The following is a 15,185-nucleotide window of genomic DNA, read 5'->3' as shown; positions in this document are numbered from 1 at the left end:
TATGCTTCTCAAACTCTTCCAGAATATAGTAGAAGGAGGAACACTCCCAAACTCATTCTACGAGGCCACCATCGCCCTGATACCAAAACCAGAAAAAGATGTCACCCAAAAAAGAAAATTTCAGGCCAATATCACTGATGAATATAGATGTAAAAATCCTCAAAAAAATACGAGCAAACAGAATCCAAGAGCACATTAAAAAGATCATATACCATGAATGCAAGTATTCCATGAATACCCTGGAATGCAAGGATTCTTCACTATATGCAAATCAATCAATGTGATACATATTCACAAACTGAGGGATAAAAACCATATGATCATCTCAATAGATGCAGAAAAAGCCTTTAATAAAATTCAAATGAGGTATTATAGGAAATACACAAAAAGGAAGGGTCAGGTGTGATTATGGGGAATTCTAATCTTCAGTGACTTTGAAAATTGTAGACAGGTCGCTAAAGAGAGGAAAAGGAAGGGTCAAGTGTGATTATGGAGATTATAACCTTCGGGGACTTAGAAAATTGTAGACACGTCGCTGGGTGGACCCATGCTAGGCGGGGTCTTGGCATCATCCTGCAGTTGTGCCTTTTTGTAAATCACTATCTCTCTCACTGGCTTGGATTCAAGAGGTTGTTCTGTTGTCACTGATGAAATGAAAAACAAACAGTTATCTAAGGATAAGCATCTTCTCAGATACTAGGCTCATCTCAATGCCTGATTAAATGGCTTTTCCTAACGGTTTCCTCAAAGCAGTGAGGTAAATGTCATAAAACCAAGAAATGTGAAAAATATGAAGGAACTCATGACACATGTCCTCAGGTTCTGAATCTAAATGCTGCCGCATAAAATAGACTGCTATCAGTTAGCTGTGATTAGCTAGGCTCAGTCAGAACTAGCTCTGATCTCATGGAAACTTCTACTGGCCCCATTAATTGCTTTTTTACAAATTTATTTTACATCCATTGTTGTATTGAATCTTTTCAATAATCCTAAGATTTAGACATTATTTTTATTCACATTTTAGAGACGAAGAAACTGAAACTGAGCTAGAATAACTGGCTGAAGTTAACGCAGCTGGTAAGTAGAGGCACATGAGGTTATAGTCTGGAAAGGCTGTTTGATGTGAAGTCAAGTCCTTTTTCTCTCAGTGATGCTGGTTCTTTTCAACCTATTTCAAAGACACGGGGTACCTGTGGTACGTCAGGAACCACTGACCAGAAAAAGGAGAGAGAGGGGAATAAACCAAGCAGTGCTCTGGGCCTCTCACTCTGGTTTCAACCAGAGCACATGTGATACATATATCAGTCCCATTTAAAGTTTTGTTTGAAAAACCAAATGCTGTATTATACCGTGATGTCTCCTAATGCTGTGCTTGCAACTTCTTGCAGTTAGATCTGTCTCATCCTTTCTTTGCTCTCACAACAGTGTGAAACCTCACCTGACCTGGAGCACATGGAAATCGTTGCCCTTGGGATGTGCTTTAGGCTCCAGGACAGCACAGTCTAAGGATCTGCCGTGACCCCTGGCAGCCTTGCTGTCTTTCTCATCAAGGCCAGTTAAATTATTCACAGTACCTGCAGCCTTCTCACGGCTATCAGTGATATCACTACTATCACAACTCATTGGGCTCTCTTCAAAGAGGGAAGTGATATCTTCTCCAAATATCTTGAGGCAGTTTTCAATGAGAAATTGTACAAAAGAAATCTGTTACACAAAAGGGCAAAAAACAAGGTATTATTTTACCTATGGCATAGTGGTAAATCACACTTCATATATGAATCTTGGCTCTAACAAAAAAGCAAAATAATCCTGAGAGAAATTCAGACTTGATTAAAAAAAAAAATATATATATATATATATACACACACACACACACATACATATTTATAAACCAGTTTTCTCTAAGAAATAACCAATACTTTCAAGAGGACTTTGGACACAGATTTTAAAATTCTTTCAATCAGTGGGCTAAAGTTATAATTTGTGGGCTAGTTTAAATAGCGAACATTTTTGTAATGATGGTTACGTCTTTAATACTAGGATAATTTTCAAGTAACCCACATAGAATGTTTGGGGCCAAGGTGTATATTCTCTTATTAAATTTTATTTATTTGTATTTAAAAATTTTTCCAGTTTTATTGAGATATAATTTATATATAACATCTTATTAAAATTTATAAAGTATCCAATACAGAAAAACTTGTGTGGTTTACTTCAGTTAAGAAATATCTGAAATATGGGAAGCAGAGATTTCAGTGGTTTTTTGTGAAAGAAGGAAGCAGCTGGAGAGAAAACGTCTGCTTGTCTAACTGCATTGCCTTGCCTCATGCTTGCTCTGGGTAAGCTTGGGGGAAGAGCTGTGATCCTATTAGGCATGTTGTGGCTCTGTTAGGATGTTCTGAAATCTTTTACTAGTTTCTTCATCCTGTAGTGGAGGTGAAATAGTAGCCAAGTATTTTTCTGAACGAGCCAGCGGGAGGCCAGCGTGTGTGGAGCCACAGGTGCTCACGTTGCCCGAGCCACCTAGGATGTGCCAGCAGTGACCGGAGCCGCAAGGTGTTGGCATCACTATGTAATGATGAAACCATGGCTTGGAAACTTTGCCCAAGTTTACACATCCTTCAGTGATTAGGCTGAGAGTTGAACCTTGGCTCTTAGACTTCAAAGCCCAGATTCTTTTCTATCATATCATCCTACTCTCATCTTTCTATTGTTTGGGACTCCTAGATGGAAAAGGAGAAGTGACTCAACTGCTCTCAGCTTCCCGCTTAATAGCCCACCTTCCCATATCCCACCAGAGAAGGACTCTGCCACTCCAGGGGAGTGTAATTAAAATGTGCACCTTAAAAAACTGGTCCATCAGAGTTAATACCACAAACTTCAGGTTCAAAGCAGGGACTCCTTCCCATAAGGCATAAAAATGAGAGATCTTATTACCTTTTTTCTGAAGTCGTTTTCTAATGCTGAGCTGCCAGAATGAGGTGGGCAAAGAATGCTTGGGGCTATACACACTGATAAATTGTGAGCTGTCATCTGGTTGGATGAGGAATTCTGCTCAATGTTGCGTAACACTCCAAAAAGGTATTGCAAGAGAACTACATTAGCTCTTGGCAGCTGGCCTAAAAGACTAAAGGCAGAAGAATGCACTTCTAAATAAAACAAGTCATTTTGCTTAGGAAGTGGAAATACAAAGACAGAAAATAGAGGACTTCTTTGTATACTATGTACACATTCCACTCTCACAGAGTTGCAGGCGTGAATGCATACAAAAATGTTTCATTGAATTTAATTCCTGATCCAGATAAGAACTCCTCTGGTTAGTTATGTGTTTGACAAAGTTAAAATCATATACCCCTGGCAGATTGGTCCTTTAGCATCTCTTTTTAGACCAGTGGATTTCATCTCCAGCAGTTTCATGTATTTAGAAGGTATAAAATGGTCAAGGATTCCATATTAATAAGATTAGGAGAAAAACACGAATTCAATATCAGCAGTAAGGCATGTGTCTATTTTTTATACTGGCTGCCATGGTTAGGATCAAGTGGAACCCTTTGACATTGGTCATTATTTTAGTGGACAAAGCTGTAAACTATAAGCTAATATTTTCCTGAGAGTATGTTGGTTGCATTTTTGAGGTGTGAACAGGGTTGAGTAATTATTGCATCATTACCTCTGGGCTGCAGCTATTTTCTCCTCCTCGTTCCCCTGGTCAGTAACACCAAGCCATTTATCATAGAGACTGGCCGAAAATATACTTCCTTGGATATTTCGAAGAAAATCCTTACATGGATAAAAATATATATATTAATCTTAAGTTAAATATGTTGGAGAAATTACAGAGAAAACATTTAGTTGAAAAATTGAGTTCAATGCCCATTTCCTTCACAACTACACAAACTGTGATCCACACAGAGCTTGGCTCTGATTCTCCATAGACTTGCACATCCAGAAGCATTGCTTGGATTTTCTGCAACTGAAATTAGAAGCATAAAAGTAGAGTCTGGGCTGTAGAGAGAGTGAAGCTAAAGCCCCTTCTATCACCTGGAACTTACTCTTTGTGTACATGTTAGCACAGTAGCACAAACTGACAAGGTCTGGTGATAGCTCATCCTAAATCGTATTAGTTTTTTGAAAAGAAATGCACATACCCATTTTGCTTGTTTACTTTAGACACAGTGCTTGCTCTTAATTCAAGCAAGAGAAGTTCTGAAACAAAAAAACAACCAAAAAACGCACTCCCACATGCTCTTGCATCTTAAGAGAGAACTGGGCTTTCTGACTTGAGGTATGTGTGCTCCTTGGGAAAAAACTACTCTAATAATAGTTTCAGTCTTCCTTTTTTTTTATAACTATATAAAAGTTTGTTCTGCAGACTTCTAAGCAGCAGGTGTTGAAATATATCAAAATCCCCAGTGGGTAACTACATGTTACCTCTTACACCTCCTTGAATGGAACACATCCTCCTAAAAAAAGGAAGTTAAAAATTTAGATATATAGCAGCTTCAGGCCTCTGAGTATCAGGCTAGTGATATGCAAATGTAAGTTTCCCAAGTGGAGGCCTGGAAAATTTGTCCCTTTAGAGGGCTGAGGAACAAGTCTTAATATCATAGAATTGGGCCCATTAAAATTTATGAAGTTGTAATCTTCTGTGCAAGACTGAGGGGAAATTATTGCATTGCCTTGCTAGTTTCAAAGGCACACCTTGCTTCCACTGATCTTAATATATAGCCCGACTTCTCTTAGTAGTAGTTTGTCCAGGAAGTGCTTCTAGGCAACTATCATGATTATAATCCAGTAACTGTCCACTTGTTCTGATACTTATTGAGCTACTCTTTGTGCCAGACACTCTGCTGAGTACTGGGGATAGAGCAGTGAAGACAATGGACAAAGTCTCAGTTTTCTCAAACCTTCACTGTGTTATTGGTATACAATACCCACTCACGGTCTTTAAGTTCTTCACTGTTTCCTACGGAGTGACCCCAGTGTCTTTGGAGAGAAGCAGCACTCCAGCTTTGGCTGGTTCTGGGAGTCTGGGAGGGTGCAGCAGGGCCTTTGCCTCATGTGTACCAAACTGCATGCACTTGGAGTGTGTGTCTCCTCTCTTTCCTGGACCCTGTGCTGCAGAGTCCACTGGTGGGGCTGAGTGTCATTAAGCCAGAACATGACCCATGCAGAACATGCCAAGGGTATCTGCTGTTGGACCTCTGTTTACAGAAAGTTTAATGGCAAGCTCGGTGCGGTACGCATGATACATTCATTTCTGATTGAGGCCAACTCTCTGGTTAGTTTGACACATGGCATCATCAAGGTCAAGGTTGCAAAGTCTGATCCTCCACCAAGGTCCGTCAACTTTAGGAAGAGAAAACTTTGGGAATGTCTAAGAACCGTACCCATGAGTAGCCACCCTCTTGCTAGTCTGTGTTTATAACACGGAAATAGGTAAGAGCCTACTAACTCTTGCTAGAAAATCAAGTCAATTCCATGTGTGTACCTTACAGAGGGCAACACTTAGCTTGCTGTTTGCCTACCTAGTGTGTATTATTATGGTGCGAGTGTAGTAGCGGTCAACTCTAAGTCATTTCTAAACTGTCGCTCTTTATCATATAATCGAATTATGACCGAACAGTAATAGGGGACAGGGAAAGACCACATGTTACTGAGTTCCTAAGATAATTTTAATAACCTGTTTACTACATTAACATATTTTTGTTCAGAGCTACTAACAAGTAGAATGTAACTAGACACTTGTAATTCAGCTGTATCATTTCAAACTCAATCTATTTTTGTATGAATCTATTGAATTTTCAGAATTCCAAACTGATTTTGACTGCTGCACCCACTTTAAAAGTCAGATTTATAGGAAAAGGCACGTGGGTAGGAGCTGGTTACCATGTAACTATAACCGCAGGTGGTGGGTTAAACATAACAAGTATTAACAAAGGATGCCAAAGGTGGTACAAGGAGGAAAAAGGAGGAACAAAGGGTGGAGTCATCCCTACACTAACTTTAAAGTAAAAGGCATTGAGAGACAGGGGAAGGAAGATGAAATGGTCAGCGATTTCAGTGGCCTCACTGAGCATTTTTTGATTTATGGTAAGGCAAATGTTTACTTACTGTGGTAAACTTCTGTAACTGTTTCCAAAAGCTTAATATGAATTTTCTTTAATATGAACTTTGCCTTCATTAGTGGCAAGGAAGTCATTACAAGCAGGAGGCTTGTTTTGGTAAACACTCTGTGTGTATAAGTGTGTGTTTTGAAATTTATTATTTTTATTCTTTTGCATAGAGTGTTCAGGAGTAAATGGGGGAGGGTGTTGTGTGATGAAAAAGGAAAGTATATGTAACATGTGGGGCTTTTAACACCCAAAGTAGCTTCCTCCAATTCTGACTTGGTGAAGTTTTCTTTTTTTTAAGAACTTTTATTGAGATATAGTTAACATACAATAAACTGCATATATTTAGAGTGTACAATTTGGTATTTTTTTTCTTAGTAATGTATATATGGCAGTCCCAATCTCCCAGTTCATTCCCCCCCAACCCTCCCCACTTGGTGTCCATATGTTTGTTCTCTACATCTGTGTCTCTATTTTTGCCTTGCAAACCGGTTGATTTGTACCATTTTTCTATATTCCGCATATATATGTTAATATACGATATTTGTTTTTTCTTTCTGACTCATTTCACTCTGTATGACAGTCTCTAGGTCCATCCATGTCTCTACAAATGTCCCCGTTTTGTTGCTTTTTACAGCTGCGTAATATTCCATTGTATCTATGTACCACATCTTTTTTTTTTATATTCAAATTGTTTTATTTTTTATTTATTTATTTTTTTTATTATTTTTTGGGGGTACACCAGGTTTAATCATCTGTTTTTATACACATATACCCGTATTCCCTCCCTTCCTTGACTCCCTGTACCACATCTTTTTTATCCATTCATCTGTTGATGGACATTTAGGTTGCTTCCATGTCCTGGCTATTGAAAATAGTGCTGCAGTGAACATTGGAGTGCATGTGTCTTTTTGAATTATGGTGCCCTCTGGGTATATGCCCAGTAGTGGGATTGCTGGGTCATATGGAACTCTATTTTTAGTTTTGCAAGGAACCTCCCAACTGTTCTCCATAGTGGCTGTATCAATTTACATTCCCACCAACAGTTCAAGAGCATTCCCTTCTCTCCACACCCTCTCCACCATCTACTGTTTTTAGATTTTCTGATGATCCCCATTCTAACCGGTGAGGTGAGTGAAGTGTTTTTATATTACGCCTGTTAGGGTTCTTGGGCAGTCATGATGCAGGACCAGTCATATAGCTTCAGAGTTACTCTGTGTGGATAATGCTAGAAATTTCCCTACCTTGAAGACGGATGCTGCCACAAGAACGGATTCCTCATCCAAGTTCACTTTGTCCCCAGAGTTTATCTTCTCCTTTAGGGCTCTGCATGATTTTATACCGCCTGGTTTACTGAAGATGCCTTCTGTGAGTGGCCCTTTTTGATTGATAAAGTAAAGTATATCCTATAGAGAAAAAAAAAGAAAACTGTGCAGCATTTCATATCTACAAGCTCAGAGCACAAGCTTGCCCCCTTTTTGACAGAGCTGAGGTGTATGAGGGTACAGTGCTAGAGCTGCAAGGACTGGAGTCAATTTGAAAGTTTTTTTCAGTGTCTCTAAATATATTTTCTACCCAACAATCCATTTTACATTCATACACTGAAACATTTTACACACTTGCTTAATCAGATTTTCCTTTTTAGTAAATTTACACTGTCAAACTTCTCTGCTTTGAGGTGTTAGTAGAATCATCCTCTCCTCCTCCACTGTTCCTTTCTCAGTATTACCTAATATAGATGCTCCTTCCTAAGTGTAGAAATCTTTTTCCATACTCATTTCCCATTTGTTTTTTCTTTTTTCCGTGACTGTACACCCCATTTCTACTTCCGGTATTTCCTCCCCTCTCTTAAAACAGGCTCGAAACCCTTCTCCTCCTTCTCTGATCACATTCCCTTCCCATCAGTCTTTCATTTCCTTTTGCTGTGTCTTCAGGTCCTGTACTTACAGGGTAGAGAGATAACAGATGTTGGAGTCAGGTAATCCAAGCACTCTGAACTCTGTTATGCTACTCATCTGCTGTGTGACTATGGGCACAGCACATACTTTATTGAGGCTTTTTTATTTTTCATTTATGAAGTGGGGATGGTAATTATCATAGTTAGCCCCAAATTTGCTGTGAAAGGTGCAAGGACTGGGGTAGGAGCTAGCATGTACCTATTAATAGCGTGATAAATTTCTTCATAGATAGCGTAAGAATCCCTGCATCTAGGACAGTGCTTGGAGGGATAGTGGACCGTGAGCAGATGTTAACACTGACAATTCAATACACTACTTTGAGATAACAGAGGCCAAACTCTGTGACTTTCATTTGACACATTCTGTCAGGATTAAATGATTCATATTTGCCAGAGGATATCTTTATGCTTAAGCATGTGAATTACAAATGAAATCTCTGTGAGATGTTTTGAGTGGTAAGGTGGAGTAGACTCAGCTGAAGGAGACTTGAGACTTGTATGGAGTTCAAGGAAGGAGATGAGACTATAAGGATGAGGTGGGTTTTCAGAGATTCATATGCACAGAGCCCGTTACAGTTGATCTGACCAGGTGCAGGTGGGTCTTTGCTGAAACCAGTGGAATGGCCAAGAACATCTTTTCCTTGTTGTATTTGCCTTATGACTCTGCGGTACCTAAATCAGATCCTATTCTTTGAAATAGTGTTAACAAAACTTCTCAGTCAGAGCCAGGGGCTGTCTAATGACGTCTCCATTTGAGGGTGGATTTGGATGAGAACACTTGATCTCTCAGAGCTCCCCTCCTCAGGAGGGCTGCAGAAGCCCAAAATGAGACCTACTCGGATTGGGGTGGGCAGGCTGTCATCATCGCACACATCCTCCAGAGAAACTCCGAAGAGCGGTTTTGGCTTTGTGGGCGGTGGGGCTGGGCCCTGGCTGTCCCGGCGAGTCCTGAAGCTCCGCCAGAAGGCCCAGTTTTTGGCAGAACTCTTCTTGACTGTCTTTTGGCCTGCATCTAAGGAAGAAGTGAGATTATTACGAATAGCAGTGTAGTTTATTTAACCTGATTTCCACGGTTTACATTTTACAGCATATTCATTGCAGTGGCCGGAAGAGAGAAAAACTGAGTCATTTGTTGTACAGAATTTCCCACATTCTGAAATTGGCTACTTGCATCCTTGTGGTGTTCATGTGTTCTTCTTCAACGTATCCTGCAACCCAGTATTTAAACTTAGAGGCTTGATTAGACTCAGGACTGATTCTCCCAGTGACAGTGTTCCCCAGACAGTGCTATCTACTGCCTCTTAACTGTGTCCTGAGGCACTTAACCTGTATTATACAAATTTCCTGATGTTAAGTGTTATCAGTGGATTCAGGTGTCAGATCTCATTTTAAAAGCTAAAAAGATTTGGTATTCAAATCAAGCAGAGTTTGGTAATCATTTACTTTTGTAGTAGGTTTCTTCCCACTCTTAGATTTCCTGTTTGGCTGAGTACCCAACCATGGTCAACTTTCTCCCGTCAAGAGGATCTGCCTGTCATGACACATCCTGCCTGACCCCACTTCTCAGCCAGCTTCTGGACCTCTCTTCTGGGTGGCCACAACCCTCTGGCAGCTCTATAGATGACTTTCTGCAGTCAGGGTCCTTGGGAAGTAGTCATTAAATGCTGGCTATATGGTAAGATGCCAGGTGGCCATCTTCCTGTAACACCCTACCAGCTACCCAGGCCCCTGTCAAAGGAAAGCTGAAGACAGGCTTTTAAAGAAAAAGTGATCATCAATGAAAAGCTGAGTTCAAAATTTCTACTGCCTAACTGTGAGTATTTTCTGGATATTTGCTTAAGTAACCTGTTTAACATTTACTTAAAAAACCTGCTTAAATAACCAACTAAAAAAGTCAACAGAGGTGCCAAGTTGTAGGAAAATAAACAGATGAGCAACATTTTACCAAATATCCTTAAATGCCCATCCACTTGGCTTTCCTGAGACATAGTGAGTGCATCACCATGTCCACTCATGTGGACGGAACACTTCTGGTTCTGGATGAGAGAACCAGAAGGCTCCTGTTCTGCCAGCTAGTTGGATAAGTTACTTTAAACTCTTTGAGCTTTGGTTTGCTCAAATTTAACATAAATGATGCTACCTACACTTCATTGAACTACATAATGTAATGTACTACTCAACACAAGACATGGCTCATAGCAGCCTTAGCAGAGGTAATTTCCCCCCCCTCAGAGAGCCTAAGGCAGCCTAGACATCAGTCTCCTCCCTGCAAAGCAGACCCCACCCCATTCTTCAGTTGAGTTTGCAGCCTGCAGATGTGCAGTCATGAACGAATGCCACCAGTCCACCTTAGGCTCTTCCTGCCCTGGCATGTATACCTCCATCATTTTAAAAGGAGAGAATGAAGAAAGCAAATACATTCTTAAATCCAGGAGGAGATTTTTCTACCTTAACATGTACAGAAGTTTAAGATACATGTTTAGATAGGTTGAGTTGTTTTATGCAACCTGGTTTCCCTATTCTTAACCTGACTGTATTATTTTTAAAGCTATCCAAATGTACTCATGTATTACAACTGTATTCATTCACTGTTCAGCTTTAATAAGAATACTCCTAAGAAGAGTGCTCTATCCCTTGCTATAAAGCTATATATCCAGCTACTCTATGAGCATAGACAGAAAGCAAAATAGACATTGAGTCCTATACTTTCTCAAAGATACTTTCAGGCTTAGTTGGACCTCTCATAATGTACATTAAAGTTCATGTTGCCTCTGTGACCAATCAAAATATATGCTATAGCCATGAAAAATATGGAGACTAGTAAACAAGCTAACCTTACAACCTCATCTTTCTTACACAGTCTTGGCAAGATGTAGTTTAGTGTTTCCTGATGCTCAGATTAGGGTTTGAATATTAAAAAAATATATAATTTTTGAAACTTTTTGCTTACAGAATAACAATCATAACAATAAAAATACTTTAAGTAGGAATTCTATTCTGGCCCCAGTACTTCCCAGATTAATTAAGAACATTTTATTCAGAGAAAGAAATATCAGTGGGACAATATTGGAATGGTAGGGGGAGAAAATTGCAAGAGGGAAGATTTTTAAAAACCCCAGCCATAAACGTTCAGTTCCAATCGCAACCTGGGTCTGAAGCAAACATGGAAATGAGACTGCTGTGGGGGTAGAATTAAGAGTTCAATTCTAACCAGAACCCCCAGAGCCACTTCAGCCTAAGTCCAGAATAGATTTGAAGTCTTTTCTAAGCCATACAGTCATCTAACCACCTCCTGTGAAGGCACGAGATGCTAGACACAACATGGGGAACATGTGTTCCCAGGCCATAAGAAGCTCATACTCTAATAAGACATACAGATGTGTACAGATGTAATTATATGTAGGCAGTGCTCTGGGGATACAGAGAAGGGAGATGTGTACCTGGAGGAATTAAAAAAAAAAACAAAACCAAAAAACCAAAAGCCAAAACCTTCCTGGAAGTGAGTTGGATCTTGATTTCAGACCTTTGGTGTTTCTCTGAGCTTGATTCTGTGGGTATCGGGGCCTGCCTATACGGTTCCCTTAACCCCACATGGAGAATTGGCTGTATGTCATGAGTTTGTTTACAGCAGGAGAGACAAGAGCCAAGGGAAGACACTTACAGGAAAGGAAGGGGCTCACCTTTCCCCTGCTGATTCCTGGCTTGGTTCCTGGCTGTGTGCTTGGGTTTCAGGATAAACCGGCCTTGGATCTCTTGGGACTCCTGCTGCAGTGGGAAGGCCTCCTGGAGGGCAGAAGGAGAGGTGGAGTCCTCCGATCCCCGCTGCAGGAGCACAGTAGCTGGAAGATGGCTCATTTTAATTCCATAGGGATGTTCATGCCCTATGTGCAGAAAAATCTACATATAGATTCAGGCTGATATGATGGGTACAGTCAGACCTACCTTACCGTGAGCAAGTGCCCCACACTGGTGTGGCTGCTGTTCTTCTGGGGCTTCTGGGCAGAGAAGGCTGTACTTTCTGAGTAGGATGTGCACTGTCATGGGGGACACCCTGCAAAAAGCAGGTGCCCAAGCAAATGAGTTTAAATAGTAAAGAGAAGAATGTTTTGAGACACCTTGCTTGGTTTGGAATGTATATATCCATCCCTGCATTGCACAATGTTGACTTTTGTTGTGTTTCCATCTGAGAATATTGAAGGCCTTCTAGTTTCTGCCTTGACACTCACTAGATTGTACATCTCAGGCAAGCCTTACGTTCTTCCTTTGAAATGCTCACCCTCACATAGACTGATAAGGAGCAAAGTAAATATATGAATAAACATTGGTGCTTAATATTTTTAAAATGATTGGACTATATACGTTAAGAATTGCTATGATCACTGTTCTCTCACACATGTCAGTTTAACACACAGATTTTTCATTTCCTTTTGTCAGTTCAACAGCCAGAGCTATTCCAGAGCAGCGGGGTGGGTTGCCTTTATGTTTCCCTCCCATTGCTGCCTTCCCTCCGTGGGGGGGGGGGGGTTCCTGCGAGGCAGTGATCAGAGGCAAGGCTGCGCGGTGGTGGAAACCCGGAAGCAAAGTGCAAACCAGTGTTTACAGAGTGGAAAACCGCACCAGAAATCCTCAGGAGTTGCCTGCCAAGTGATTTGTTTTGCTCTTTCATGCTTTACATTGCTTCCTCTCCATAGAATGCCCAAAGACCCTGTGTTGTGACGTGGATTTCATTTTTTAAGAATAGAAGGAAAGTTCCTTTTCCTTTGTTTCTGATTTATTATTGAATGTAACTTGGGGAGCTCTTGCTTTTGCTTTTCATCTAACATAAGTGCAATGTCAGCGTTCTGGTCAGAGCAAGAATCACAGTGACTTCCATCCTTTAAAGCAAAAGAAGCTTCCATGACAGCAATAAAATACAACCAAATCACCAGGATAACCAGGAGCTAATCCGTAACTGTGAGTTGAGAGCAGGTTAGGAAATGCATTCAGGGTGACTGCTGAGGTAGCATCATGAAGGCAAGGTTCTTAGGAGTCCTTAGAGCCAGCCACGGTGCGTGAAGCTGTTCTAAGCCTAAAGATTGTCATTTACATGGTTTTGTTTAAATGAATGCATTTCATTAAAATAAATATATTTAAGTATTCGATTTTTTTCACCTTATTGCTGGTGGACTTTTACAAAAATGTCAACATTAAAAAAGAAAAACACATGAAATAGGTGAGGGGAGTTTGTCCTCAGCTTGGTGCTTGGTGACTCCATGTATTTCTGAGACTGGGAATATACATATCACAGAAAAAGCTCAGTTGATTAGATTTTCTAGATCACTTGAAAACGTTCTTCAGGTCACTTGAAAGAGTAAAAGCCTCACAGGATTATTGAACAGATTAAAAAAAGAAAAAAGAGGGAATGCTCTAAGATTTCTAGCAGAAATCATTGTCACCGTTACTGTATTGCAAGTTCTGCTACAGGTTTTGTCCTTTCCTTTGTTTTATTCCCTCCTTTTTTCACTGACCACACTGAACAGACTTGCTGATCTAAGAAAAGCAAGTCTTTCCTAGCTTTAGAAAAGCTAGATTATTTTTAGCTATTATTATATTATTATTATTTCTAACTATTATATAATAACTATTGTAGGAAAGATGGAATCTACGTATCAAAAACCTCAAGAGCAATGCTGGTAAACAGCTTGAGAAACAGCAAAGTACAGGTGGTTTAGTCAGTGAAGACTTGAAGAATCTGAGTGTGATTATCTCATTCTCTTTATGATGCTGAGAAAAGTTTTGGGCACAGAGCAGATTATTAAATAAATGTACTCGGGTACAGAGGCATGGCTGGATTTTAGAAGAGTCTCACAAAATAGAGACTGCTTAGTAGTTAGGAAATGGATCAGAGGACTTCAAGACTGGAATATGAAAAGTATAGGGAAGGTGGGAAGGAGTCGCAGGAGGGAGAGGATATGGGGATATATGTATAAATACAGCTGATTCACTTTGTTGTACAGCAAAACTGGCACAACAATGTGAAGCAATTATATTCCAATAAAGAGCTTAAGAAAAGAAAAGTAATGTATGAGAAAAAGAAATTCCAGTTTGTGTTGCTTTCATACCTAAGTAAGTAAGTACGTAGGGAGGTAAATCAATGTTTTCAAGACAAGTCTGTTTGTCAAGTGAAAAAAGTAAAGAAGAAAAATTCCCATTTCTCTCCCCAGCTAGACCATAAGTTGCTGAATGAAGAGATGTTATTAGTGCTCAGGATAGAGTAAGTGCTTGGAATTAGTTAATAAATGTATGAATAAATATTGCATGAGATTTTCATTTTTAAGGGTATTTAAGTTCAAGACTGATCAGCTGTTACTTTGAGACTTTAGAGTTACAGTTTTGAACCCAATCAACCCCATCTTAGGTTTTCCCTGACACTTACCGATGAGTGGGTATGAGGCCTCTTTCTTACCAGAACTGGCCCACAGCTGGTAATCTTTCTCAGAGCCCTTGGAGACAAAAAGAACTGTGTGTCACAGCAAATCTTCCCAGTAGGTACTTGAAGAACCCATTTCCTTAGCACTTTTATACTTCCAAAGAGAAAGAATTTGGGCCAGTATAAATGCTATGTGGTGCATGGGGGTGGCTACAATTTTTGAGTTAACAATGCTGATTTCAGCATCTCCTGTCTCTTTCGCAGCCTCCAGTGGACCTTCTGAGATTCTTGTCCTTTTTGGTAAAGGGTGGGGATCTATGGTACCACAGTGCAATTAGCCCCTCACTTTGTGGGCGGCCCATGGCATAAAAAAAATCGCAGTAATGCCCCTTCGCTGTGGAGGAGAAGTCTAATCTCAGGAGTCCTGCTTTCTGCTGTCTCTAGATTCCTTGGAGAATGTTGGCTTTTGGCTTCGAATATCCCAGCCCAGACAAGCATGTTGTCCAGAGAGCCACACACTCTGCCATGACCATTCCTGAGCAAAGTACAACTTGAAAGGCATCATAAGCTCAGCAACCATGAGCAAAAGGAGACAGATGCCCAAGAGGCTTTGAGTAGATGGCAGAATCAAGTCAGCCCACTGGCTCTGATGTAGATGAGTGCCATTCAAGGGAGAGAAGGGACAAGGACTGTAGCCTAGAGAGTG

General features: G+C 40.3%; 1 protein-coding gene across 1 annotated transcript in view; it reads right to left on the bottom strand.

Moving 5' to 3' along the window:
• Positions 1–340: 340 nt before the first annotated feature.
• Positions 341–15,185, bottom strand: part of LOC130844440 (rho GTPase-activating protein 20-like) — a 29,319-nt gene continuing 14,474 nt past the window's right edge. Inside the window, exons 7-14 of the mRNA XM_057720687.1 lie at positions 14,486–14,552; positions 11,751–11,951; positions 8,907–9,082; positions 7,358–7,519; positions 3,671–3,780; positions 2,938–3,127; positions 1,575–1,704; positions 341–644 (exon numbers count right to left, since the gene is read on the bottom strand). Coding sequence (XP_057576670.1) covers positions 514–644; positions 1,575–1,704; positions 2,938–3,127; positions 3,671–3,780; positions 7,358–7,519; positions 8,907–9,082; positions 11,751–11,951; positions 14,486–14,552 — 1,167 coding nt within the window. The 3' untranslated portion in view covers positions 341–513. The remainder of the gene's footprint in view (positions 645–1,574; positions 1,705–2,937; positions 3,128–3,670; positions 3,781–7,357; positions 7,520–8,906; positions 9,083–11,750; positions 11,952–14,485; positions 14,553–15,185) is intronic.

Source organism: Hippopotamus amphibius, chromosome 2 (assembly GCF_030028045.1).
Source record: "Hippopotamus amphibius kiboko isolate mHipAmp2 chromosome 2, mHipAmp2.hap2, whole genome shotgun sequence".
Classification (NCBI taxonomy): domain Eukaryota; kingdom Metazoa; phylum Chordata; class Mammalia; order Artiodactyla; family Hippopotamidae; genus Hippopotamus; species Hippopotamus amphibius.
This window is presented reverse-complemented; position numbering and strand designations above follow the sequence as displayed.